The sequence below is a fragment of the Scyliorhinus canicula genome, chromosome 6 (assembly GCF_902713615.1).
Source record: "Scyliorhinus canicula chromosome 6, sScyCan1.1, whole genome shotgun sequence".
NCBI lineage: Eukaryota > Metazoa > Chordata > Chondrichthyes > Carcharhiniformes > Scyliorhinidae > Scyliorhinus > Scyliorhinus canicula.
Window position 1 is genome coordinate 149,106,597 of NC_052151.1, and position 27,721 is coordinate 149,134,317.

Below are 27,721 nucleotides of genomic sequence, written 5' to 3' on the forward strand. Positions count from 1 at the left end.
TTTAGCGAAGTCTGCCGTGGACCCATCGGATCACGGCGCCTTCCCCTCCTGCATGGAGTTGATGCTCTCCATGATCTCTCCTAGTCCACAGGTGCTTTCAGTTCCCTCCGTCTATCGTCCCCCACGACTGTCATATCCAGTCCATCAAGGAACCATTTCATAGCCAAGTGGAGCTCAGAGGTGTACAACAGTGCCTGGTAGGCCTGAAATGCTTGGTTGACCTTTTTTGGTTCGGCTACCAGTCCGCCTCTATTATCTTTTACCTGGGCTATCTCCCTCATGGCTACCTGCTTTCTCAGCTGATGAGCCAACAGGTGGCCAGCCTTCTTTCCTTGTTCCTAAAAGGTCCCCCGTGTCTGGCGGAGTTGGTGCACTGCCTTCCTGGTGGATAGCAGGTTAAAAGTCCATTTGTACCTTTTTCCTCTCTACCTTCTGTCGACCTTCAGGATGGAGTCGGTCAGTTGCTGCCTAGCCGCCTCTCTTCCCTATTCTTACATGCCTTGTTAGCTGTAATCATCGCCTTCAGTGCGTCCCAGAATGTGGAAGGTGAGATTCCCCATTCTGGTTGTTAATGATTTACTGGACTATGGCCTGTGATATTATCTGGCAGAAGACCTTGTTGGCCATGCGGGGCATTGGGCACGGTCTGTCTCCAACCTCACATTCACATAATGTGCAGTGTGGTCAGAAATGGCTATCACAGAATATTCTGCTCTTACTATGTCTGGAACCACCAATTTCCCCACTGCAAAGAAGTCAATATGGATGTACACCTTGTGCACCGGTGAAAAGAACAAGAATTCCTTCTCATCAGGGTGTAGCAACCGCCATGGATCTACTGCCATTATCTGCTCCGTGAACGCTCCTAGTACCCTAGCCATGCCTGTCTTTTTCCCTGTTTTGGAGTTTGATCGGTCTTCAATGGGTCCTGTATACAGTGAAAGATTCCACCCCCCCCCATGATCAGTCGGTGTGTCGATGTCAGTGATTTTGGCCATGGTCTTCTCTATAAAACCCATGTCATCCCAGTTGGGCACATACACGTTTACCAGGACTACTGGTGCCCCGTCTTGGACACTACTGACCGTGATGTACCATCCATCCAGGGCCCGCGGCTATCCTTGTCGCTGTAAACACCGTCCTTTTGCTAATCAGGATTGCTACCCCCATTGCCCTCATCCCATAACGGCACGGTAGCATTGTGGATAGCACAATCGCTTCACAGCTCCAGGGTCCCAGGTACGGTTCCGGCTTGGGTCACTGTCTGTGCGGAGTCTGCACATCCTCCCCGTGTGTGCGTGGGTTTCCTCCGGGTGCTCCGGTTTCTTCCCATAGTCCAAAGATGTGCAGGTTAGGTGGATTGGCCATGATAAATTGCTCTTAGTGTCCAAAATTGCCCTTAGTGTTGGGTGGGGTTACTGGGTTATGGGGATAGGGTGGAGGTGTTAACCTTGGATAGGGTGCTCTTTCCAGGAGCCGGTGCAGACTCGATGGGCCGAATGGCCTCCTTCTGCACTGTAAATTCTATAATTCTATAACATGAATGGTATGTCTGTCTCACCCAGCCCTTCCTTACCCACAGTTGGTCCTTGTCCCTCAGGTGTGTCTCCTGCAGGAAGACGATGCTGGCTTTCAAAATTCTCAAATGGGCGAAGACTCTGGATCTTTTCACTGGGCCGTTAAGACCCCTGATGTTCCAGGTGATAATCCTTGGGGGGGTGGGTTGTCGCCCCTTTCCTGCGGGATCAACCATACTTACTTGTTGAATGTATTCCTGCACTCCGGGGTTTCCCTTTGTTCGGGGGCGATCCAACATGACTGCCAATTGTATGTACACCATGTGGTACGCCCCTGCACTCCGAGGTCTCCCTTTGTTTAGGGATCCTCCAAAGTGGCTGCTTGCCGGGCCATCTTGTTCCTTCAACCTGTACCTTAACCGCTGAAGCCAATCTGAGAGCCATCCCTTTCTTGTTCTTTTATTCCCCTCGTGTTCCCACTTTCCTCACTCTGTCCCCCGCTACCCGGTTCCCCCCTCCCACTTACATTCCTCATCCAGCTCGAAGATTGTCTTCCCCAAGCCTCCAACTTCTTCCCCATTCCATCGATCGCCGTCTGCATGGCGACCAACGCCTCCGTCACTACCACTTTTATCGTCTCCCTCATCGTCATTAGTTCCTTTTTCAGGAACATCTTCCATCCAAGTCCAGGTTTGGGGGAGGGGGTGGGGATGTAGTTCGAGTTGTCGGTGTCTCTCTCACCTTGTGGATCCGTCGACTCGTCCACCTGTTGCTTGTGGACTTTTCCTCTGCCTGCCGCCTCTATGGCTTCTTGAGCTCCCGTTTGCTGGCATGATGTTTCTATCCTTTTCCTTTCTTAATTGTGGGTGAGATGAGACCAAATTTTGGGGCTAATTTTGACTCAAAGTGCCTATTTGTTGTATTCTGGAGGTGTATCTGGTCAGCACATCACTGTCACCAGAATTCACAAAAGTACCAAAGGTGACATGAGGGAAAACCTGTTTTACACAAGTAGTTTGGAATGCACTGTTTGCAAGCTAGGTGGCTCCAAAAGAATTGGTGAAACACCTGAAGGGAATAAATTTGCAGAGCTATTGGAAAAGGCAGAGCAGTGGGTTAAGCCAAATGTTTCTTGCCGAGAGCCGACATGGGCAAATGGGCCAAATGGCAGCCTCCTCTGCTATAACCATTCTATAATTCATTATGATAATGACACGGTATTTTGGGAGTCAGGGGACAATCCGTGAAATGCAAGACCACCACTTTAGTGAGTCTCACATCAACTGGGATTTGTGACAGGCGAGAGCAAAGCCACATTTAAGTAATCGACTAATCCGCCTTGATTTAAAAACTTAGTAGAGATTTTTCAAAATGTAATGAGTGAACTGGCACCTCTGACTGCCTGTCTGAGAAAATTTAAAATCTACTGCCGAATGAGCAAAGTTTTGCACACAAATCCATGTTTTTTATGATTCACCTCAGCACAACCAACTGAAAAAGAAGCTGTGAATAATACTGGAGTTCATTGGTATGCATATGTCACACAGATACTGATCTCAAGCCAGTATTCAGATGTTACAACTAAATATTTAGCAATAGAAAACATCTTTTGCAATGGAAAATGCTGAACAGAGTTGGCGCCTTATTTTACTACCACAGTTTGGATTCGATAACGGTACTTAATTTTTAGATAAATTAGTTATGCCAGATAGCGGAAAACATCAATTGTTGTTGAATAAAAGTTGTCAAAAAAAAGAATCACTGCGGTACACTCTTTAGGTCCAACATGAGGTTGGTGGGGATGGGAAAGAGATTGTTTTCACCAGTTATTATTTTACTCTAATGCTTGGTTTTATAAAGAAACCTTTAGTCATTATGTAACTTTATTTTTTACAATTATGCAATAAGTGCATTTGATTTACAGTATTTAATTGCTACTCACAGAATTTATGCTGTAATATCAACTACAATACTGGGTGGCTAGTAACAGGTTTCTTCATCTGATAGTTCTAGAGATGTTGAAGGTAATAGATATTACCCAACAAGCTGGAAAGTGTCTATTGAAGTGATTTATTTTCCAAATACATCTTTGGTTGGCTGCCAATATTTTGGAAGGGGAATGGTGTTAATCTTGTCTGACCAATGCAACTAAAAGTTTAATGCAGGCTGATGAAATAGATGATATCACTAAGTGATTTTGACTGAAACCGTGATGACAAGTCTAGAGTATAGTGTAGCAACAAGCAAGAGTAGAGATTAGAAGAATTTTCCTTCCTAGAGTAGCAAACAAATGAAACAGGCACTTGGAAATTGAGGAGGCACTGCCCATAATCTTTCAATCCTCCTTAGAAAGCAGGGTCATGCCAGAGGACTGAGAATTGCAAATGTTCTGCGCTTGTTGAAAAAAGGATATAAAGAAAAGCCAAGCAACTACAGGCCAGTCAGTTAATCACAGTGGTAGAAAGTCTTTTAGAAGCAATAATTCCAGACAAAATGAACAGTCACTTGTGGATTAAAGAACAAAGGACAGCACAGCACAGGAACAGGTCCTTCAAGCCTGCACCGATCATGATGCCTGTCTAACCCAAACCCTCACTTCCGGGGCCCATAACCCTCTATTCCCAATCCATTCATGTATTCATCAAGATGCCTCTTAAACGCCGCTATCGTATCTGCTTCCGCCACCTCCCCAGGCAGCGCGTTCCAGGCACTCACCATCCTGTGTAAAAAAACTTGCCTCGCACATCTCCTCTAAACTTTCCAACTCGCATCTTAAACTTATGTCCCCTAGTAATTGACTTTTCCACCATGGAAAAAATCTTCTGACTATCCACTCTGTAAATGTCACACATAATTTTGTAAACTTCTATTAGGTCGCTCCTCAACCTCCATCGTTCCAGTGAAAACAATCAGAGTTTATCAAACCTCTCCTCATAGCTAATACCCTCCAGACCAGGCAACACCCTGTTAAACTTTTTCTATACCCTCTACAAAGCATCCACATCCTTCTGGAACTGTGGCGACCAGAATTATATGCAATATTCCAAATGTGGCCTAAGGTTCTATACAGCTGCAGCATGACTTGCCAATTTTTATACTCAGTGCCCCAATCAATGAAGGCAAGCATGCCATATGCCTTCTTGACTACCTTATCCACCTGCGTTGCCATTTTCAGTGATCTGTGGACCTGCATGCCCAGATCTCGCTGCCTTCCAATACTCCTAAAGATTCTGTCATTTACTGTATACCCAAGGGTTCTGCCATTTACTGTATTTATATAATTGATTAAGGAAAGTCAGCACAGCTTTAAGGACAAATCGTGTTTAACTCACATACTTGAGTTTTTGGGTAAAGTAACATAGAAGGTTGATAAGGGCAATGCAGTTGGTGTGGTGTACATGGATTTCCAAAGGCATCTGATGAAGTCCCACATAACACGTTTGTTAGAGCTCATGGAATAATAGGGACAGGAGCAAGGAGCAAGATGGATATGGAATTGGCTAAGTATTAGCAAACAAAGAGTAGCGGCAAATGGTTGTTTTTCAGATTGGACAAAGGTGAGGTTCCCCAGGGTTCAGGATATATATTAAGGAGTTAAACTTGGGTGTACAGAGCACAAATTCAAGATTGACACAAAATGTGGGAATATTGTGAACTGTGAGGAGGATGGTGAAGTTTTTGGAATAGGTGGACATGTGTCAAATGAAATTTGATACAGAAAAGTGTGAAGTGATTAATTTTGGTAGGAAAAATGACGACGCAATATAAAATAAGAGGTATAATTCTAAAGGGACTGCAGGAGGGTATATGTGCACAAAGCATGAAGGTGGAAAGGCTGGTTGAAGAAGCCATTAATAAGAGATTAGTGATCTGAACTAATCTCTTAGTACTAGGGACACAATGTTCAAAAGCAAGGATTTGGATTTATTTGGATGTACAGTGAAAAGTATTGTTTTACGTACAGTCAAGACAGATCGTTCCATATATGATAAATAGAGGACATATGATAGATACACAATGTAAATACATGGGTGAAGTACACAGAGTGTAGTACTACTGGACTCCATCAGGACCCATTGCTTTCCAAGAGTTCACTTTTAGGAAGGCTGATCTGATTTCGGAGGATGTGATGGTAGGTATGGGTGTTTCCGAGGCTGCTGGGCTAATTCACAATGGTTTGTTGGTTTCCTGCTCAAAACAAGCATAGAATGTGTCAAGTTAATCATGGAGGGGTGCACTGTTGCCGGAGATTCTACTCGACATTGCTTCGTAGCCCGTTATGTTGTTTAAGCCTTGCCACAACTGACGTGAGTCCGTGTCATTACTCTGTGATTCTAGCTTAATCTGATGGCATCCCTGATGGCTTTGGGAGGTCATACCTAGATTTCGTGTGGATATGGACCCCGGAAGTGTGGATTTTAGTTTAGACAGGCAGCATGGTCGGCGCAGGCTTGGAGAGCCGAAGGGCCTGTTCCCGTGCTGTATTTTTCTTTGTTCTTGTGTGGGTCAGGGTTGCCTGACTTGAACGCCTCTGACCTGGCCATCAGTGGGGAGTGCATTTCCTGGTTGGACCCTGGTTTCCAGTTGGGGAGCTCACCTACTACCTTCTTTGGCACGCAATCTTCTACACACTTGCTGTTGAAGTCTGTGATGGTGGTGGCCGCTAAGTTCTTGAATATGGACCAATCCACTGACTCCACGCAGTCACGTAAGAGCTTTTCTGTTGCTTCGGACCAGCATTGCACGACCTTCTTAACCAGATTCTCCTGCTTAAATTTCTGCTTGTATGCAGAAGGAGCACCGTCTTGTGGTCCAATTTTCCAAAGTGCAGTCGGGGGATGGATCGGTAGGTGCCCTGGATGCTAGTATAGCAGTGGTCAAGGATGTTGGGACCCCTGATGGGGATAGGAAATGTAATGGTGGAACTTTGGTAGCACACTTTTGTTGGTCTGGTTGAAATCCCCAGCCAAGATGAACAAGGCCGCCAGGTATTCTGTTTCATCGTTATTTATAGTGGTGATAAACATATATAAAACACTGGAGTATTGGGTACAGTTCTTGGTACTCTCATATTTCTATGCTTGCTTTATACAATCTTACCAATCTCACACAGGACTGTAAACTAAAGATGCACTCCAGGCAGACAGATTACCATAAAGATTCAACAGCTTTTGGAAACAAAAGTGCAGCTGTAATCCCTTCATATTATCTGCTGCAGGATAAACTGAAAGCTCCTCTGAACAATGTGCTGGTCACAGCTTACATTCTGGATACTTACTCATTAGGATATTCTCTCTTTAGCTATATCACAATGGATGTGTAGACTTTAGAGAGGATGCAGAAAAGATAGGCATGGGTGAGGAACATTAGTTACCGGATAGGCTGTAGAAGCTGGGCCTGTTCTCCTTAGGGAAGAACAGCTTAAGAGAAAATTTGATGGAGATATTCAAAGTCATGAGGGTGGAGAAAGGGTAGATCGGGAGAAACGTCCTGTTGGCAGAAAACTCCAGACAGAAGATATGATTTTTGGTAATTGGAAAAGACGTTTTCATGTACTGACTGATTCGGCTCTGAAATGCACTGTCTGAGAGGTGGAAGAGGTAGGTTCAATCAGATTTGAATAATTATCTGGGGAGAAAATGCAGGGGCTACAGAGAAAAGGTAGGCAAGTGATACCTCGTGAGTTGCTCTTCCAGAGAACTGGCAGAATCAGACAGTTCAAATTGCTTCCTTCTGGGTTATTGCCATTCTATGATTCTTAACAGAACTGCTCAATGTTTTGACAAATAATTTCTTCAAAAAGGACTGGACAAATAACAGGATGGAAAGTCGTAATTGTAGACTGCTTGAATGTTACAATTTATAGAAGATTATGTTGTCAATCCACTGGAGATCATGGATTGCCATCTAATAATAATAATCTTCATTGTCACAAGTAGGCTTACATTAACACTGCAATGAAGTTACTGTGAAAAGCTCCTAGTCACCACTTCCAGCACCTGTTCGGGTACACAGAAGGAGAATTCAGAATGTCCAATTCACCTAACAGCACATCTTTTGGGACTTGTGGGAGGCATTCGGAGGAAACCCACGCACACATGGTGGGGGGGGGGGGCGGATTCTCTGCCGGCAGGATTCTCCGTTTTTCCGCTGCCCAGGAGATTCCTGACAGCACAGGGCTGCCCCACAATGAGAAACCATATTAACCGACCGGCGTAACAGAGAATCCCACCGGCGGGTCGAGGCTGAAAAGTGGCATGGCGGGGAGAACATGCAAACTACTCACAGACTGTGACCCAAGCCAGGAATCAAACCTGGGACCCTGGCGCTGTGAAACAGCAGTGCAAACCACTGTGCTACCCTGCTGCTCTGAAAAGTCTGAAATAAAGTTACATCTTATATCCGTTATTGTGTGGCGTTATCATTCAAGTACTTTGAGAAAGCTGGCCGATCGACAACAAACTGGGGGGAAAAACGTAATAGCCCAGCAACTTATTCCTGAAGGACTGCTGGTGATCCAGCCGATACTTGTATCCATTCACTCTGCATTCAAATATAACAGAAATGAGGTATTTTATGTTTTTTATACACACCTGTTAACAAAGATATAACCGTTGTCATCTGCGCTTACAATAAAAATGAAATCTAATTCCTGCTCCATTTTCCCTGACTCAACCTTGCAGCCGGCGGCACTATAGCCTCACGCGCCGCTCCCTCGGTCCCTGCCGCGCGCACGCGCGCCCCTAACCGCCTTATGCTAATGAGCTATATTTGAATCAGCCAATCGCTCGGTGCGCAGCCTCGGGGTGCAGCTCGCGGACAGCCACAGTCATTTTGACGGATCAAGTATGAGCGCCGGTGGAGCGGGTGAGTTGTCTCTCCGGGGCCTCCAAGAACTCCACTCCGTGGATTTTGGTTTACGCAGCTTGCGGGGGGAGGGAACAGATACTTTCAGTAATCCCCCCCCCCCTTCTCCCAGGCAGCTATATGGACTGGGAACAAACCACAGGCTCTTCCTCAAACAAAAGCAAAATACACTGGATGCTGGAAGTCTGAGATAAAGACAGACAATGCTGATGGACTTGGCAGGTCTGGCAGCACCTGCAGAGAGAGAAATAGAGTTAAGGAATAGTGTAGAGTCCGCATGACCCTGATACAGTTCTGTGGAGGGATCATACCAACTTGTCACGTTGACTCTGTTTCTCCCTCTGCAGATGCTGCCGGACCTGCTGAGTACCCAACGTTTTCTCTTTTTATTTCAGGCTCTGTCTTGGTTGGCAGTGATGGGGACTCGACACATGAACCCCACCAAGGCACTGGCATCTTGGGGCTCCAGGTTCTTCCTCTCCCACTAACACATCGGAGCAAAAATTATGTGATTTAATTTTGTGATTCTAACTTCTTGTCAGATGGCCTGATTTATATTACAAGAACATTTGTAGCTAAAGCTATAAATGATCTATTAACATTAACTATGGGTGAAATATATACAAAGCAACAGATGAATAACAGTATGAGCATGCATAAGCAACCTCTCTCCCAGCTTCCTAGTCATCCTGAGGTCACTTGACTCTAACATTCACTTATATACTAATGAGACTCCTATTGGTCAGTCGATGAATTCCAATATAACCATGATGTCACGACATTTCCCTCTTTTCCTTTGAAGGAATAAATGAATACATTATCATCAGTATATTTACATGTGATATCATTAGCCAGTGAGTCTAACAGTGTTAATTTTTAAAAACTGGTTTAACAAATATATATATATATATATATATGTATATACATGAACAGCAAGCATAGTTTGTACAAATAGTCCAAATCTACAAATTGAGTTGATGAGGTTTTCTTCTGATTCTGGTTGCTGCTCAGAACTTGTAGATTCAATGTTCTCCATGACATTCTTATGCTCAGGAACTGCTGAACTATCTGACACTGCAGTTGACATTGATTCTGACGTAGATTCGTTATCCATCAGATTGATGTGAAAATCTTCTTTAGTTTTCGCTCTTGCGCGACAATTTCTTCCGAAAACCAACGCATCCTCTATCTGTACATTGTAGGAACGAGGTGCTACTTCTTCAAGTTCAATGGCTTTTTTCGACCAATTGACTGAATCTTCTATTCTCACAATGTCATCACCACTCATAGGTGGTAAAGTTCTAGGCACTCTTATCATAGAACTGCTTTTGTTTTGCTTTAATGTTTTGCATTTCCTGCAGTACCACTGTATCATCCTCCTTTTCCAAGTATGGAAGTGTGGTATACAACCTATTCATGCGTAACTCTGCTGGAGATCTACCATGTAGTGTTTTCTGACATGATTTTGCGAGATATGGATCAGATTTGCTGTCCATTGCTTTCTGTAGTGATGGTTTTAAAATATGTACACTTTTTCCATTAAGAGTTTAGGGATCCATGCCTATACGAGCATCACCATTTTATTGTTTCACACATACCATGGAACTTACCCCATTGATAGGTTCTTCTATCTTCTTGATAACTTGTGGTTTTGTATCTGATAGAGGTGAGAGGGTGAAATGAGATTTATATGCAGAACTACATCTTCAGCAATTTCAATGCTCATAGTTTGTATCGGTGCTTTTAGATAATGCATTTCTTTAAATTGTATCTCGTTGGTGAATGGTAGGGCATTAAAATCAGTGAACACATCGTTAAATTTGCTGATAATGTTCTCAGAATCATTGGAGTATTGATCCATTTCTTTGTGGATGCCACATACCAACTGCACGAGACCTAATTCGTCACAGGGCTGATCACCTAATAATGAATCCAAGCCCTCGGAAACAATACAGAATGGGACGTAATAAACTGTGTTCTTCACCACCACACTCATGTTACAAGCACCATAACATTTAATGTTTGAACCATTATGTCTCAGATATTTGGTGATTTCTTCTAATCGGCTGAATTTGTAGATTTTTTAAATCGGCCATTTTGATTAAATTGGCTTTGGCACCAGTGTCTAACTTTAATTGGACTATTGTGCCATTCACTTCAAGTGGTAACAGCCATTTGACCTCATCAACCATATTCATTTTAAATGGAGCATCAGTTTGCATTTTTTAAAGTGCTGGAGAATTTTTTGATGTCTCCAAAATCAATTATGTTTCATCACTGAAGACTGTGTCTTCCACTGTGCTGACTGATCTGGGGTTGAGCTTAGAGTACCAATTCTGAGCAGACTGACTTTTTCCTTTGCATCTGGAACAAAACTTGGCAAACGCTGGTGTCATGGGAGTGTCCCTTTAAGAAATGTTTTTGGCTTATCACATGGCTTCAGTGATGTCATTGTGTGGGTGGAGCTGGGCTGTGGCTCTGGGAGTTGGTTTTACTTTCACATTGAGTTTGAACTAGTTTTGTTCTGCACAGGTTGAAAGAAGGTTTTTTCTCTATCTGCATTTTAAAAGCTGTTTCCAAACTGCTTGGTAACTTGAATATAAATAACTGTTTTCTGGAAGAAATTCAAACCTGCTGTTTTGGAAAGGAAACGGGAGCATCCATACCAGGTCTTGAGTGCTATGTTCTCGGCCACACTTTGAAAAGGGTTTTTTGGTTTATGGGATCTTGTTATTAAATTGGAACAGCTAAAGAGGGGAATTTATTAAGGGTTATACATAGAGTACTGTAGCTGTGTGGGGTATTTATGTTGGTAGTTTATAAAAATGCTTTCTGTGTGTGTATTGATAAAAATGTTAACTAAATATTAGAGTAAGCTTTGTTTTTGATTAAGAGTGCTTAAGGCCTCTGTTGAATAACACTTGAAGGGCAGGCCCTTATGCTCATCGTAGACAAAATAAATAAACAGTTGTAGGTCAGATGAACTCCATGATATACTTTAGAGTTTTCTAAACCCTGACCCATAACACTGGGCACTGCCTTAATTTGTACCTTTGACCGCATCTGTTACGCAGAAATACTTTGTCCTGATCTTTAACTTGTTTGTTGGTGTGCAAGGAACTGCAGGAACTTTCCGTCTTTTTTTTTAGACGTTTCCCAACTTTTTAGAAGATAAATAGAATAGAATCATTACAGTGCAGAAGGAGGCCGTTCAGCCCATTGAGTCTGCACTGACTGAGCACTCTGCCCATGTCCACTCCACTCTATCCCCATAACCCTGAAACCTACCCTCTAATCCCTGGACATTTAGGGGGAATTTAGCATGGCCAATCTACTTAACCTGCTGTGGCAGGAAACCACAGCACTTGGAGGAAACCCACGCAGGCACGGGGAGAACGTCCAAACTCCACACAGTCAGTGACCCAAGCCGGGAATCAAACCTGGGACCCTGGCACTGTGAAGTAGCAGTGTGCCACTGTGCCGCCCTGAAGACGCCACCATTACTGAGAAACATTTTAGAATGAACATAAGAACTAGGAGCAGGAGTAGGCCATCTGGCCCCTCGAGCCTGCTCCGCCATTAAATTAGATCATGGCTGATCTTTTGTGGACTCAGCTCCACTTTCCGGCCTGAACACCATAATCCTTAATCCCTTTATTCTTCAAAAAACTATCTATCTTTACCTTTAAAACATTTAATGAAGGAGCCTCAACTGCTTCACTGGGCAAGGAATTCCACAGATTCACAACCCTTTGGGTGAAGAAGTTCCTCCTAAATTCAGTCCTAAATCTACTTCCCCTTATTTTGAGGCTATGTCCCCTAGTTCTGCTTTCACCCACCAGTGGAAACAACCTGCCCGCATCTATCCTATCTATTCCCTTCATAATTTTAAATGTTTCTACAAGATCCCCCCTCATCCTTCTAAATTCCAACGAGTACAGTCCCAGTCTACTCAACCTCTCCTCATAATCCAACCCCTTCAGCTCTGGGATTAACCTAGTGAATCTCCTCTGCACACCCTCCAGTGCCAGTATGTCCTTTCTCAAGTAAGGAGACCAAAACAGAACACAATACTCCAGGTGTGGCCTCACTAACACCTTATACAATTGCAACATAACCTCCCTAGTCTTAAACTCCATCCCTCTAGCAATGAAGGACAACATTCCATTTGCCTTCTTAATCACCTGTTGCACCTGTAAACCACCTTTCTGTGACTCATGCACTAGCACACCCAGGTCTCTCTGCACAGCGGCATGCTTTAATATTTTATCGTTTAAATAATAATCCCGTTTGCTGTTATTCCTACCAAAATGGATAACCTCACATTTTTCAACATTGTATTCCATCTGCCAGACCCTAGCCCATTCACTTAACCTATCCAAATCCCTCTGCAGACCTCCAGTATCCTCTGCACTTTTCGCTTTACCATTCATCTTAGTGTCATCTTCAAACTTGGACACATTGCCCTTGGTCCCCAACTCCAAATCATCTATGTAAATTGTGAACAATTGTGGGCCCAACATGGACCCCTGAGGGACACCACTAGCTACTGATTGCCAACCAGAGAAACACCCATTAATCCCCACTCTTAATTAACCAATCCTCTATCCGTGCTACTACTTTACCCTTAATGCCATGCATCTTTATCTTATGCAGCAACCTTTTGTGTGGCACCTTGTCAAAGGCTTTCTGGAAATCCAGATATACCACATCCATTGACTCCCCGTTATCTACTGCACTGGTAATGTCCTCAAAAAATTCCACTAAATTAGTTAGGGACGACCTGTCCTTTATGAACCCATGCTGCATCTGCCCAATGGGACAATTTCTATCCAGATGCCTCGCTATTTCTTCCTTGATGATAGATTCCAGCATCTTCCCTACTACCGAAGTTAAGCTCACTGGCCTATAATTTCCTGCTCCCTGCCTACCCCCTTTTTTAAATAGTGGTGTCACGTTTGCTAATTTCCAATCCACCGGGACCACCCCAGAGTCTAGTGAATTTTGGTAAATCATCATTAGTGCATCTGCAATTTCCCTAGCCATCTCTTTTAGCACTCTGGGATGCGTTCCATCAGGGCCAGGAAACTTGTCTACCTTTAGCCCCATTAGCTTGCCCATCACTACCTCCTTAGTGATAACAATCCTCTCAAGGTCCTCACCTGTCATAGCCTCATTTCTATCAGTTGCTGGCATGTTATTTGTGTCTTCCACTGTGAAGACCGACCCAAAAAACCTGTTCAGTTCCTCAGCCATTTCCTCATCTCCCATTATAAAAACTCTCTTCTCATCCTCTAAAGGACCAATATTTACCTTCGCCACTCTTTTTTGTTTTATATATTTGTAAAAACTTTTACTGTCTGTTTTTATATTCTGAGCAAGTTTACTCACATACTCGATCTTACTCTTCTTTATAGCTTTTTTAGTAGCTTTCTGTTGCCCCCTAAAGATTTCCCAGTCCTCTAGTCTCCCACCAATCTTTGCCACTTTATATGCTTTTTCCTTCAATTTGATACTCTCTCTTATTTCCTTAGATATCCACGGTCAATTTTCCCTCTTTCTACCGTCCTTCATTTTTGTTGGTATAAACCTTTGCTGAGCACTGTGAAAAATCGCTTGGAAGGTTCTCCACTGTTCCTCAACTGTTCCACCATAAAGTCTTTGCTCCCAGTCTACCTTAGCTAGTTCTTCTCTCATCCCATTGTAATCTCCTTTGTTTAAACACAAAACACTAGTATTTGATTTTACCTTCTCACCCTCCATCTGTATTTTAAATTCCACCATATTGTGATGAAATGAAAAATGAAAATTGCTTATTGTCACGAGTAGGCTTCAATGAAGTTACTGTGAAAAGCCCCTAGTCGCCACATTCCGGCGCCTGTCCGGGGAGGCTGGTACGGGACCGCTCCTTCCGAGAGGATCCCTAACTATGAGATCATGAATCAATCCTGTCTCATTACACAGGACAAGATCTAGGACCGCTTGTTCCCTCGTAGGTTCCATTACATACTGTTCTAGGAAACTATCGCGGATACATTCTATAAACTCCTCCTCAAGGTTGCCTTGACCGACCTGGTTAAACCAATCGACATGTAGATTAAAATCCCCCATGATAACTGCTGTACCATTTCTACATGCATCAGTTATTTCTTTGTTTATTGCCTGCCCCACCATAACGTTACTATTTGGTGGCCGATAGACTATTCCTATCAGTGACTTTTCCGCCTTACTATTCCTGATTTCCACCCAAATGGATTCAACCTTATCCTCCATAGCACCGATGTCATCCCTTACTATTGCCCGGATGTCATCCTTAAATAACAGAGCAACACCACCTCCCTTACCACCCACTCTGTCCTTCCGAATAGTTTGATACCCTCGGATATTTAACTCCCAGTCGTGACCATCCTTTAACCATGTTTCAGTAATGGCAACTAAATCATAGTCATTCACGATGATTTGTGCCATCAACTCATTTACTTTATTCCGAATACTACGAGCATTCAGGTAAAGTACACTTATGTTGGTTTTTTTACCTCTATTTTGAATCTTAACATCTCCAGTTTTATTCCTTTTAGTATTGCTGGGCCTATTCACTGAGCTCCCCTCAGTCACTGTACCTTGTACTGTCACCCTTTTTGATTTTTGACTGTCTTCTCTGCCTTGCACTTTTCCCCTTACTTCCTTTTGCTTCTGTCCCTGTTTTGCTACCTTCCAACTTCCTCCATCGGTTCCCATCCCCCTGCCACATTAGTTTAAACCCGCCCCAACAGCTGTGCTGCTATCTCGTGAGCCTGACAAATCTTAACTGTTCCCTCAGCTTATTTTCATTTACACAAAACACAATTTGGTCCCGAATCATGGAAGATTCCACTGCAGGAAAGTTATAGGTTTTAGTTTTTAACTTTAAATCAGCGATGAAATTATCTATGGACTCTTCTGTCTTCTGCAAACGTGATCTAAACACATAGCGTTCATAAATTTCATTCTTTCTGGAGTTGCAATGTTCATCAAATCTTCAAATTACTTTGTTAAAATTTTTGCTATCATCATCATTGCAAATTTAAATGTATTAAACACAGCAATTGCTTCTGGCCTGCTGCTGTTAGGAGCATCGTTAGCATATGCAAATTTGATTGATCTAAATTTACTGCAGTAAGAAACAGATGAAATTGTTGTTTAAACACAAGCCAGTTGCTGTCCACATTACCATGAAATCTGAGACTAATTGGTGGCTTCAACAACTCCCTGTAATTCATTCTTGCAGTCTGAAAAATCTTCAAATCTCTGTGGACCTCGTGGTGTGATAGTGTTTAATACCATCCTATCCTGGTACCATGTTATGTTGTTGTCGGATGGCCTGATTTAGAAGTAGAGCCTGGGAGGATTTCTTCAAGGCTGGGAAATTGACCATATAATAAACATGATGTGCAGTGAATAACCCTCCCAGCCAATATCCAGGCAGGTGATCCCATCTGTCGTTAGGTTAACACCTGTCGTTAATGGCTCAAGTCACAATCTTCGAGTGAACTGAATTGCTGATTCATAAAGTTTCAAAACAATTGTCAACGTTTCAGTTTCACCTCAGATAATTATTACTGGGCAAGATCTGGCCTGCAAGTTGCGGCTTTGGTTTACCCTCCTTGAGCTTTGAGGTATTCGACAGGAACAGGTAGTTTTGTTATCTCATTTCTACTTCATGCTTTATCATCATGATTAGCAGTCATTAGAGCTCACATGGGAATTTAAGTACTGTATTTGTACAAATAAATTATTGTAATCCAGTTCCAGGACTACTTTTTGTTTCATGTTCCGTTCCCCAATTCTGAAATCAGTTTCTCTTTTGCTCTGAAGGAATGGTTTGCGAAAGTAAACTTTCTGTGTTTTATTGGTGCTATTATTTTGTCTTGGTCTCCATAAGGGGGCATTACGGTGCCACAATGTTTAGCACTGCCGCCTCCCAATGCCTGGGACCTGGGTTCAATTCCGGCATCGGCTGACTGTCGAATTTGTACGTTCTCCCCATGTTTGCATGGGTTTCTTCCAGATGCTCCGGTTTCTTCCCACGGTCCAAAGATGTGCATGTCAGGTGGATTGGCCATGCTAAATTGCCCCATAGTGTCTCAAGGTTAGGTGGGGTTACGAGGCTCGGCTGGGGAGTGGGCCAAAGTAGAGTGTTCTTTAGGAGGGTCGGTGCGGACTTCCGGTTGCGGCTATGACTAGCTAAGCCGCACATTTGGAAGCTCCTGCAACAAAGGTGTTTTTGGGCCAATTGGAGGGCCCCAACGGCGCTGAAAAAACGAATCCCGGTGGGGGAAGGTCCCCTGAGGAGAACTAGACCGATTTTATGGTCGGTACCCGGAGTGGAGCGGCAAGAAAAACGGCAGCAGCTCCCCAAAAAAAGCGGGGGAAGAAAATCAAAATGGCGGCCGGCGGTGCACCGGAGGAGTGGAAGAAATGGGCGGAGGAGCAGCAGGCCGCTCTCCTCCGTTTTTTCACGGAGATGAAAGTGGAACTCTTAGAGTCCATGAACGCGACGGCCACCAGGTTGGTGGGAGCCCAGGCGATCCAAGAGGCGTCGATTAAAGATCTGCAGCAGGAGATGGCCGCGAGGGAGGAGGAGGCCACAGTCATCGGGGCAAAGGTGGAGGTGCACGAGGCACTCCACATGAAGTGGCAGAGCCGCTTCGAGGAGCTGGACACTCGGATGAGGAGGAAAAATTTGAGGATCCTGGGCCTGGAAGAAGGCCTGGAGGGGTCGGATCTCCCGGGATATGTGGCGGAGATGTTGAGCTCCCTGATGGGGGAAGGGGCCGGTCCGGCGCCCCTGGAATTGGAAGAGGCATACCGGGTCATGGCCAGGAGGCCTAGGGCAAACGAGCCCCCGAGGGCGGTGCTGGTGCGGTTCCAGCGGCTAAGTGATCGAGAGAAAGTCCTGAGGTGGGCTAAAAGGGAGAAAAGCAGCAAGTGGCAGAACTCGACGGTAAGGGTGTACCAGGACTGGAGTGCGGAGGTGGCAAAGCGGCGGGCCCGGTACAACCGGACAAAGGCGGTGCTACACGCGAAAAAGATCAAATTTGGAATGTTGCAACCGGCGCGCTTGTGGGTCACCTACAAGGACCAACATCATTATTTCGAGTCCCCAGAGGAGGCCTGGACCTTTGTACAAGAGGAAAAGTTGGACACGAACTAAAACCTGGGAGCACCGGCGGTCGTAGCCGCCGGGGGACTCTTGATTGTGCAAGTGGCCCTTTTCTTTTTCAGGCCAGGTCGGAACTGGGTAACAGTTTCGTGGAGTGTTTGGGGTGTTTTTTCTCGAACGGTTGACTTTTCTGAATATTTTGAAGGTTTCGAGTTGTTGGGTGTTTCTGTATATTTGTACTGTTGAAATCTCTATTGTGGGTCGTTGGCTTCTTATGGGGTGTTTTTTCCCGTTTCCAATTTCCCTTAGTTATTTACCCCTCTTACCCTTTTTCTTTGGGTGCTTGGGGGGGTTTTTTGTTCTTTTTTTTCTTTTCGGGTTATGGTTATCTGCGGTTATTTATACTGTTTGATGGAGGGTGATGGTTGGGCACACTGTTAGTTGATAGTTAGTTAATTATTTTGTTATTTAAGTATGTAGTTAAGTATTTATGTATTTAGTTGCCATTGGGTATTTGTATTTATATCGTTAAGTTGGGGAGACGGGACGGGGGGGAGCGGGTTGATTATGCGGGTCTTTCTCGGGGGTTTTAAGGGGATCTTTCACGGGCGCAGATGGGGTGAACCGGGAGGAGTCGGAATGTGGCAGGAGCAGCCGGGTCAGCGGAGACCAGCTGACTCTCGGGAGTACGATGTGGGGTACATCGCGGCTAGGAGGGGTCCTAGCCGGGGGGGGGGGGGGGGGAAGGGGGGGGGGACTGGGGGGGGGACACCGGGTTGCTGCTAGAAAGACCAGGGACGAGAAGGGGAGAGCCGGGGGGGGTGGGGGGGGGGGGGGGGGGGGTGGGGGGGGGGGGGGCATCGCTATGGGAAGCGGGTCAGAAAAGAAGGGATGACCCGGGGCGAGCAAGGGACAAGACATGGCTAATCGACAGGGAGTAGGGACGGGTCGCTCTGCGACCCGATTGATCACGTGGAACGTAAGGGGGCTGAATGGGCCGGTCAAAAGATCAAGGGTCTTCTCACACCTGAAGGGACTGAAGGCTGATGTAGCAATGCTGCAGGAGACTCATTTGAGGGTAGCAGATCAGGTCCGCCTGAGAAGGGGGTGGGTGGGACAGGTGTTCCACTCAGGCTTGGATATCAAGAACCGGGGGGTGGCGATTTTGGTGGGAAAGAGAGTGTCGTTTGTGGTGGCAGAGGTGGTGGCAGACAAGGAGGGCAGGTACGTGATGGTGAGGGGTAGGCTGCAGGGAGAGAGTGTGGTACTGGTAAATGTGTATGCCCCGAACTGGGACGACGCGGGTTTTATGAGGCGCCTGCTGGGCCTCATCCCGGGACTGGAGGCAGGGGGCCTGATCATGGGAGGGGACTTTAATACGGTGTTAGACCCTGGGCTGGATAGATCGAGTTCCAGGACGAATAGGAGGCCGGCAGCGGCAGAGGTGTTAAGGGGGTTCATGGAGCAGATGGGAGGGGTAGACCCATGGAGATTTGGTAGGCCTAGGGCGAGGGAGTATTCTTTTTTCTCCCACGTCCACAGAGTGTACTCTAGGATCGATTTTTCGTATTGAACAGGGGGCTGATACCGAGAGTGCAGGACACGGAGTACTCGGCCATTGCGATAATCGGACCATGCACCACATTGGGTGGACGTGGACATGGGGGAGGCGCGGGACCAACGCCCGTTGTGGCGCCTGGATGTAGGGCTGTTGGCGGACGAAGAGGTGTGCAGAAGGGTGAGAACGGGCATTGAGAACTATCTGGGTACGAATGACACAGGTGAGGTGCAGGTGGGGACGGTCTGGGAGGCCTTGAAAGCAGTGATTAGAGGAGAGCTGATCTCCATAAGGGCACACAGAGAGAGGAAGGAGAGGCAGGAAAGGGAGAGGCTGGTGGGGGAGCTCCTAGAAGTAGATAGGAAATATGCGGCGGCGCCAGAGGAGGGGCTATTAAGGGAGCGGCGTAGCTTGCAGGCCAGGTTCGACCTACTGACCACTAGGAAGGCGGAAATGCAGTGGAGAAGGGCGCAGGGTGCGGCGTATGAGTACGGGGAAAAGGCGAGCAGGATGCTGGCACACCAGCTTCGTAAGCGAGATGCAGCCAGAGAGATTGGGGGAGTGAGAGAGAGGGGTGGGGATGTAGTGCAGAAGGGGCAAGAGGTGAATAGGGTCTTTAGGGACTTCTATAGGGAATTGTATAGGTCTGAACCGCCGAAGAGGAGAGGGGGAATGAAGAACTTTCTCGACAAATTGGGGTTCCCAAAGGTACAGGAGGAGCTGGTGGAAGGGTTGGGGGCGCCGATAGAGCTGCAGGAGCTAATTAAAGGGATAGGCCAGATGCAGGCGGGGAAGGCGCCGGGGCCGGATGGGTTCCCGGTGGAGTTTTACAGGAAATTTGTGGACTTGGTGGGTCCAGTGCTGGTGCGAGCCTTCAATGAGGCGCGCGAGGGGGGGGTTCTGCCTCCAACAATGTCGCAGGCCCTGATCTCCTTGATTTTGAAGCGGGACAAGGACCCGGTCCAGTGCGGGTCCTACAGGCCTATCTCCCTCTTAAATGTAGATGCCAAGCTGTTAGCAAAGGTCCTGGCAACCAGGATAGAGGACTGTGTGCCAGGGGTAGTCCATGAAGACCAGACGGGGTTCGTGAAGGGACGCCAACTTAACACAAATGTCCGGAGATTGTTAAATGTGATTATGATGCCAGCAGTGGAAGGGGAGGCGGAGATAGTGGTAGCGCTGGACGCGGAGAAGGCATTTGACAGGGTGGAGTGGGAATACTTGTGGGAGACGTTGGAAAGGTTTGGGTTTGGGGAGGGATTTATCAAGTGGGTAAAACTGCTCTATTCAGCTCCGATGGCAAGTGTGGTAACAAACGGGAGGAGGTCAGAATATTTTGGGCTCCATCGAGGTACTAGGCAGGGATGTCCCCTATCTCCCTTACTCTTTGCATTAGCGATGGAGCCGTTGGCGATGGCACTGAGGGGTTCAGGGGGGTGGAGAGGACTGACAAGGGGAGGGGAGGAACATCGGGTCTCGCTCTATGCGGATGATTTGTTGTTGTATGTGGCAGACCCGGAGGGGGGAATGCCGGAGGTAATGGGGATACTAGCGGAGTTCGGGGACTTTTCGGGATATAAATTAAATCTGGGGAAAAGTGAGGTCTTTGTAATACACCCGGGAGACCAAGGGGAGGGAATTGGGAGGCTCCCCTTCAAAAGAGCAGTTAAAAGTTTTAGGTATTTGGGGGTGCAGGTGGCAAAGAACTGGGGGACCCTACACAAGTTGAACTTTTCCAGACTGGTGGAGCAGATGGAGGAGGAGTTTAAGAGGTGGGACATGGTGCCGCTGTCGCTGGCAGGGAGGGTGCAGTCAGTTAAAATGACGGTCCTCCCGAGGTTCTTGTTTTTGTTCCAGTGTCTGCCCATCTTCCTCCCCAGGGCCTTTTTCAAGAAGGTAACGAGTAGTATCATGGGGTATGTGTGGGCACATGGCACCCCGAGAGTTAGAAGGGTCTTTTTGGAGCGGAGTAGGGATAGTGGAGGGCTGGCGTTACCCAACCTTTCAGGATATTACTGGGCGGCAAATACATCGATGGTACGAAAGTGGATGATGGAAGGGGAGGGGGCAGCCTGGAAGCGCATGGAGAGGGCGTCCTGCGGCAACATAAGCTTAGGGGCACTGGTAACGGCACCATGGCCGCTCCCTCCCACGAGGTATACCACGAGCCCGGTGGTGGCGGCCACCCTCAAGATCTGGGGGCAGTGGAGGCGACACAGGGGGGAAGTGGGAGGTCTGATAGGGGCACCACTAAGAGGGAACCACAGATTTGCGCCGGGAAACACAGGAGGGGGATTCCAGAGCTGGCAGAGGGCGGGTATTAGACAACTGAGGGACTTGTTTATAGAGGGGAGGTTTGCGAGCCTGGGAGAGCTGGAGGAGAAATTTGGGCTCCCCCCGGGGAACACGTTCAGGTACCTCCAAGTGAAGGCATTTGCCAGACGACAGGTAGCGGGGTTCCCCGCGCTCCCCGACAGGGGGGTGAGTGATAGGGTGCTATCAGGGGTCTGGGTCGGGGAGGGGAAGATCTCGGACATCTATAAGATTATGCAGGAGGTGGAGGAGGTACCAGTAGAGGAGCTGAAAGATAAGTGGGAGTTAGAGCTGGGGGAACAGATAGAGGACGGGACATGGGCAGACGCCCTGGAGAGGGTCAACTCGTCGTCGTCATGTGCGAGACTAAGTCTCATTCAATTTAAGGTACTGCATAGAGCCCACATGACGGGGACAAGGATGAGTCGGTTTTTCGGGGGTGAAGACAGGTGTATTAGATGTTCGGGAAGCCCTGCGAATCATGCACATATGTTTTGGGCATGTCCGGCACTGGAGGAGTTCTGGAAGGGGGTGGCAGGGACGGTGTCGAGAGTGGTGGGGTCCAGGGTCAAGCCAGGATGGGGACTTGCGATCTTCGGGGTTGGGGTGGAACCGGGGGTACAGGAGGCGAGGGAGGCTGGAATATTAGCCTTTGCGTCCTTGGTGGCTCGGAGGAGGATCCTGATTCAGTGGAGGGACGAAAGGCCTCCGAGTGTTAACACCTGGTTAAACGACATGGCAAACTTCATCCAATTGGAAAGGATCAAATTCGCCCTGAGAGGGTCGGTGCAGGGGTTTTCCAGGCGATGGCAACCCTTCCTAGACCTCTTGGATCAGAGATAGAAACTGAGGCCATGACAGCAGCAACCCGGGAGGGGAGGGGAGGGGGGGGGGGGGGGGGGGGGGGGGGGGGGAGGGGGGACAACGACGAAGGAAGTACGGTAGCGGCGGTGGCACGGGCAAGGCCTGCCCGAGGACGCTGCTAGAAATGATAAGTTGGTCTGACTGTCGGTTCGCCGGCGGGGGGGGGGGGGGGGGGGGGGGGGGGGACGCGCGGGTAGGGGGGGTGGGGGGGGGGGGGGGATTTTTTTTTTTTTTCTTTTTCTTGTTAAGTAGGGGGGTTTGACTTTGTTTTGTTATAATTTAAATGTAAATGTAGGGGGGGTTAAAATGTTTGTATTTTGAAAAATTCAATAAAAATTATTTTTAAAAAAAAAGGAGGGTCGGTGCGGACTCGTTGGGCCGAATGGCCTCCTTCTGCACCGTAGGAATTCTATGGTGTATTATCTCATTTGGGAAGTGGCCCTTCCAGGCATTTTTAAACCATCTTTTGTAGATGTCATCTAGTTTAGTTGTCAGCACCATGTATCAACCTTCCACTCTGTTTTTGAATATCTTGATCATGCCTTTCCTGTCCACCACTTTGTGCTTCCAAACTCTATTCATTTAATTACAAATTGTCCCAGCTTAACACGCTGACTTAGATTGGTATAGCTATACTTTTCATAAGAACAGAAGATTATAAGACCTAGCAGCAGGAGTAGACCATCTGCCCCCTCGCGCCTGCTCCGCCATTCAATAAGGTAATTTAATTTTAAATTTAGAGTACCCAATTTTCTATATTTTTTCCAATTAAGGGGCAATTTAGTATGGCCAGTCCACCTAACCTGCACATTTTTGGGTTGTGGGGGTGAAACCTACGCAGACACGGGGAGATAATGCAAACTCCACACAGACAATGACCCAAGGCTGGGATTGAACCCGGGTCCTCAGCGCCGTAAGCAGCAGTGCTTGCCACCGTGCCACCCCATTCAATAAGTTCATGGCTGATCTTTTGTGGGCACAGCTCTGCTTACCTGCCCGTTCACGTAACCTATCTATCTTTGCCTTAAAAACATTTAACAAGGTCTCCTCAACTGCTTCACTTTGCAGGGAAATACACAAATTTACAACCCTTTGGGTGAAGAAGTCCCTACTCAACAGCTCTAAATCTGCTCCCCCTTATTTTGAGGCTATGAACATAGAACATTACAGTGCAGTACAGGCCCTTCGGCCCTCGATGTTGCGCCGACCTGTGAAACCACTCTAAAGCCCATCTACACTATTCCCTTATCATCCATATGTTTATCCAATGACCATTTAAATGCCCTTAATGTTGGCGAGTCCACTACTGTTGCATGCAGGGCATTCCATGCCCATACTACTCTCTGAGTGAAGAACCTACCTCTGACATCTGTCCTATATCTATCTCCCCTCAATTTAAAGCTGTGTCCCCTCGTGCTAGCCACCACCATCCGAGGAAAAGGGCTCTCACTGTCCACCCTATCTAATCCTCTGATCATTTTGTATGCCTCAAAATCTTGTATGCTCCCTAGTTCTAGTTTCACCCGCCAGTGGAAACAACCTCCCTGCTTCTAACCTATCTATTCTCTTCATAATTTTATATGTTTCCATAAGATCCCACCTCATTCTTCTAAATTCCAATAAAGTCCCAGTCTGCTTAGTCTCTCCTCATAAGCTAATCCTCTCAACTCTGGAATCAACATAGTGAATCTCCTCTTCACACCATCCAATGACGGTACATCCTTTCTCAAGTAAGGAGACCATAACTGTACACAGTACACCAGGTGTGGCCTCACCAGCACCTTATACAGCTGCTTTTAAACTCCATCCCTCTAGCAATGAAGAACAAAATTCCAATTGCCTTCTTAATTACTTGCTGCACCTGCTAACCAACTTTTTGCGATTCATGCAAGGACACCAAGGTCCCTCTGCACAGCAGCAAACTCCATTTCATCTATGTAAATTGGAAACAATTGCGGATCCAACACTGATCCTTGAGAAACACCACTAGCCACTGATCGCCAACCTGAAAAACACCCATATATTCTCACTCTTTGCTTTCTGTCAGTTAACCAATCCTCTATCTATGCTAATACATTTTTTATAAATATTTTTATTAGGGTATTTGCAAGTTTTAATAACAATTCCATGAACATGGTACAATAAACATTTTCCCCCATCCCAATCTTCACACACCCCAATCATGAAACAACAATCCAACCCTCTTCCCCCCCTTCCCCCCCCCCCCCCCCCCCCCCCCCGCCTTTGGAATTCTGCTTCTGCTGGCATTTTAATTTTCCCCGAGAAAGTCGACGAACGGCTGCCACCTCCAGGTGAACCCAACCATTGACCCTCTTAAGGCGAACTTTATTTTCTCAAGACTGCCAGGGAGGCAACGGCCAAAACATTGGCCTCTTTCGCCCCCTGAACTCCCGGCTCTTCTGACACTCCAAAGATCGCCACCTCGGGACTCAGCACCACCCGTGTTTTAAGAACCCTCTAAGCTTCGGGCATGCCCAAAACATGTGGACATGGTTTGCTGGGCTTCTCGCGCACCTCGCACACCTGCCCGCTATCCCGAAAAACTTGCCCATCCGGGCCACAGTCATGTGTGCCCGGCCGGACTACCTTGAATTGTATCAGGGCTAAGCCTGGCACATGATGAGGATGTATTAACCCTGCTTAGGGCATCCGCCCACAGATCCACCTCTATCACTTCTCCTAGCTCATCCTCGCTCTTGCTTTTGAGCTCCTCCACCGGGGTTTCCTCTGCCTCTCAAAGCTCCTGGTAAATATCTGATACCTTCTGCTCTCTCCCCCCACCCAGGTACTGGAGACAACTCTGTCCTGTATCTCCAGTGGTGACAGCAGCGGGAAGGCCGGAACCTGCTTTCTCAAGAAGTCTTGCACCTGCAAATACCTTTTATTTTCCAATTAAGGGGCAATTTAGCGTTGCCGATCCACCTAACTTGCACATCTTTGGGTTGTGGGGGTGAAACCCACGCAGACACGGGGAGAACGTGCAAACTCCACACAGACAGTGACCCAGGGCCGGGATTCGAACCCGGGTCCTCAGTGCCATAGGCAGCAATGCTAACCACTGTGCCACCGTGCTGCCCTGCACCTGCAAATACCTAAAACCATTCCCTGCTGGCAATTCAAATTTATCCTCCAAGGCTTTCAAGCTGGGGAGGCTCCCATCTATAAATAGATCCCCCATCCTTCTAATTCCTGCCCTTTGCCATCTCCGGAACCCACCATCCAGCCTACCCGGTACAAACCGATGATTATTATAAATCGGGGTCCAAACCGATGCTCCCTCCACTCTCTTAGATCTCCTCCACTGCCTCCAGATTCTCCGAGCCGCCACCACCACCGGACTAGTGGAATATCGGGCTGGCGAGAACGGAAGAGGTGCCGTTATCAGTGCTCCCAAACTTGTGTCTTTGCATGCGCCGCCTCCATCCGCTCCCATACCAACCCCTCCCTCACTACCCACTTCCTAATAATGGCTATATTAGCCGCCCAGTAGTAATTGCAGAAGTTCAGCAGCGCCTACCCACCCTCCCCCCGACTGCGCTCCAGCAACACTTTCTTCACTTGCGGGGTTTTACCCGCCCACACAAAGCCTGAAATAACCTTATTCACCCGCTTGAAAAAGGCCCTTGGGATGAAGATGGGGAGACACTGGAAGACAAACAGGAATCTGGGGAGGACCATCATTTTCACGATCTGTACCCTCCTCGCATGTCCCATCTCTTAAAGTCCTCTTTCATTTGTTCTACAAGCCGGGATAGGTTTAACTTGTGCAGTGCCTCCCATTCCCGGGCCACCTGGATTCCCAGTTACCGAACATGCTAATACATTACCCGTAACATCATGTGCCTTTTCTTATGCAGCAGCTTTTTGTGTGGCACTTTGTCGAATGCCTTCTAGAAATCCAGATAGACCACATCCATCGGTTCCCTGTTGTCCACCACACTCATAATGTCCTCAAAGAATTCCACTACATCAGTGAACATGACCTGCCTTTCATCAACCTGTAATGTTGTAGTCTAGGAACTACTCCCAGTGCCATGTGCCTGGGAGGGTAGGAATAAGACGATATGCAGCTAAACACATGACTAAAGAGCTGGTATAGGAGGGAACATTTCAGATATCTAGATAATTGGGATCTGTTCCTGAGCAGGTGGGACCTGTACAAGAAGGATGGGTTGCACCTAAACCGGGTGAACACCAATATTTGGCCGGGAGGTTTGCTCCCGTCACTCGGGAGGGTTTAAACTAGTGTGGCAAGTGGGTGGGAATCAGAGCAGCAGGCCAGCAGGTGAAGTAACTGAGTGAGAGCTGGAGACTAAGGCCAGTAAGATTACGAGGAAGAGCAGGTAGGGAGAAATTGTGGAACACAGTTGGACTGGTGGTCTGAAGTGCATTTGTTCAACGCGAGATGTATAACAGGTAAGGCAGATAAACGTAGAGCTTGGATCAGTACTTGGAACTATGATGTTGTTGCTATTACAGAGACTTGATGGATGGAAGGACAGGATTGGCAGCTAAATGTTCCAGGATTTAGATGCTTCAAGTGGGATAGAGGGGTTGTAATAGGGGTGAGGGAGTTGCAATATGGTTCAGGAGAATATCACAGCTGTACTGAGAGAAGACACCTCAGAGGGCTCATGTAGTGAGGCAAGATGGGTAGAGCTCAGGAATAGGAAGGGTGCAATCATAATGTTGGGTGTTTACTACAGGCTTCCCAACAGCCAGCAGGAGATCGAGGAGCAGATATGTAGACAGTTTTCGGGTTGTTATGAGAGGGGATTTTAACTTCCCCAACATTGACTGGAAATCACTTAGTGCAAAAGGCTTGGATGGGACAGAATTTGTAAGGAGCATCCAGGAGGATTTCTTGAACAATATGTAAATAGTCCAACGAGGGAATGCACTGGATCTGGTATTGGAGAATGGGCCCAGCATGGTGATCAAAATTTCACCAGTGGAGCATTTCGGGAATAGATTTTTTTTAAAGTGTTTTTATTGGGTTTTCACATTTTGTACTTCACAACTCATATCATAACTGCGCCGACCAGAGGGGGAAAAAATACAAGCAAGAAATAAAAGAAGGTAAAAGAGGCAGGCATAAGTCAGTACCTCCTGCTGCGGTCATGAGGGGTCCTTTGACCGGGGTACCAGTGTTGCAGTTCCTAGTTTGGCCTGGGCACATATTTACAAATGCCTATCTACAGTTTTAGTCCCTTGACCCTCTCATTTTCTTTGTGTGTCCTTCCCCCCCCAACCCCCCCTTCTCCCCCTCTCTCTCTCCCCCCCCCCCCCCCCCCCCCCCCCATCCTGCCACCTCTTTTCATCTTTACTCAGTGACTCGCTCCTCACTCCCACAACTCTGGGCATTGCCTCAAAAAAGGTCGTCCAGTATCCGGCAAATTCGGGGCAGGCCCAGAACATGTGGATGAGGTTGGCCGGAAC

General features: G+C 46.9%; 1 protein-coding gene across 2 annotated transcripts in view; it reads left to right on the forward strand.

Annotated features, from left to right (window-relative positions):
- Positions 1 to 8,319: 8,319 nt before the first annotated feature.
- Positions 8,320 to 27,721, forward strand: part of LOC119966840 (protein disulfide-isomerase A6-like) — a 105,069-nt gene continuing 85,667 nt past the window's right edge. For both annotated transcript variants that reach the window (XM_038798810.1, XM_038798811.1), the window contains exon 1: positions 8,320 to 8,384. In XM_038798810.1, the coding sequence (XP_038654738.1) occupies positions 8,366 to 8,384 (19 nt within the window). In that variant the 5' untranslated portion in view covers positions 8,320 to 8,365. The remainder of the gene's footprint in view (positions 8,385 to 27,721) is intronic.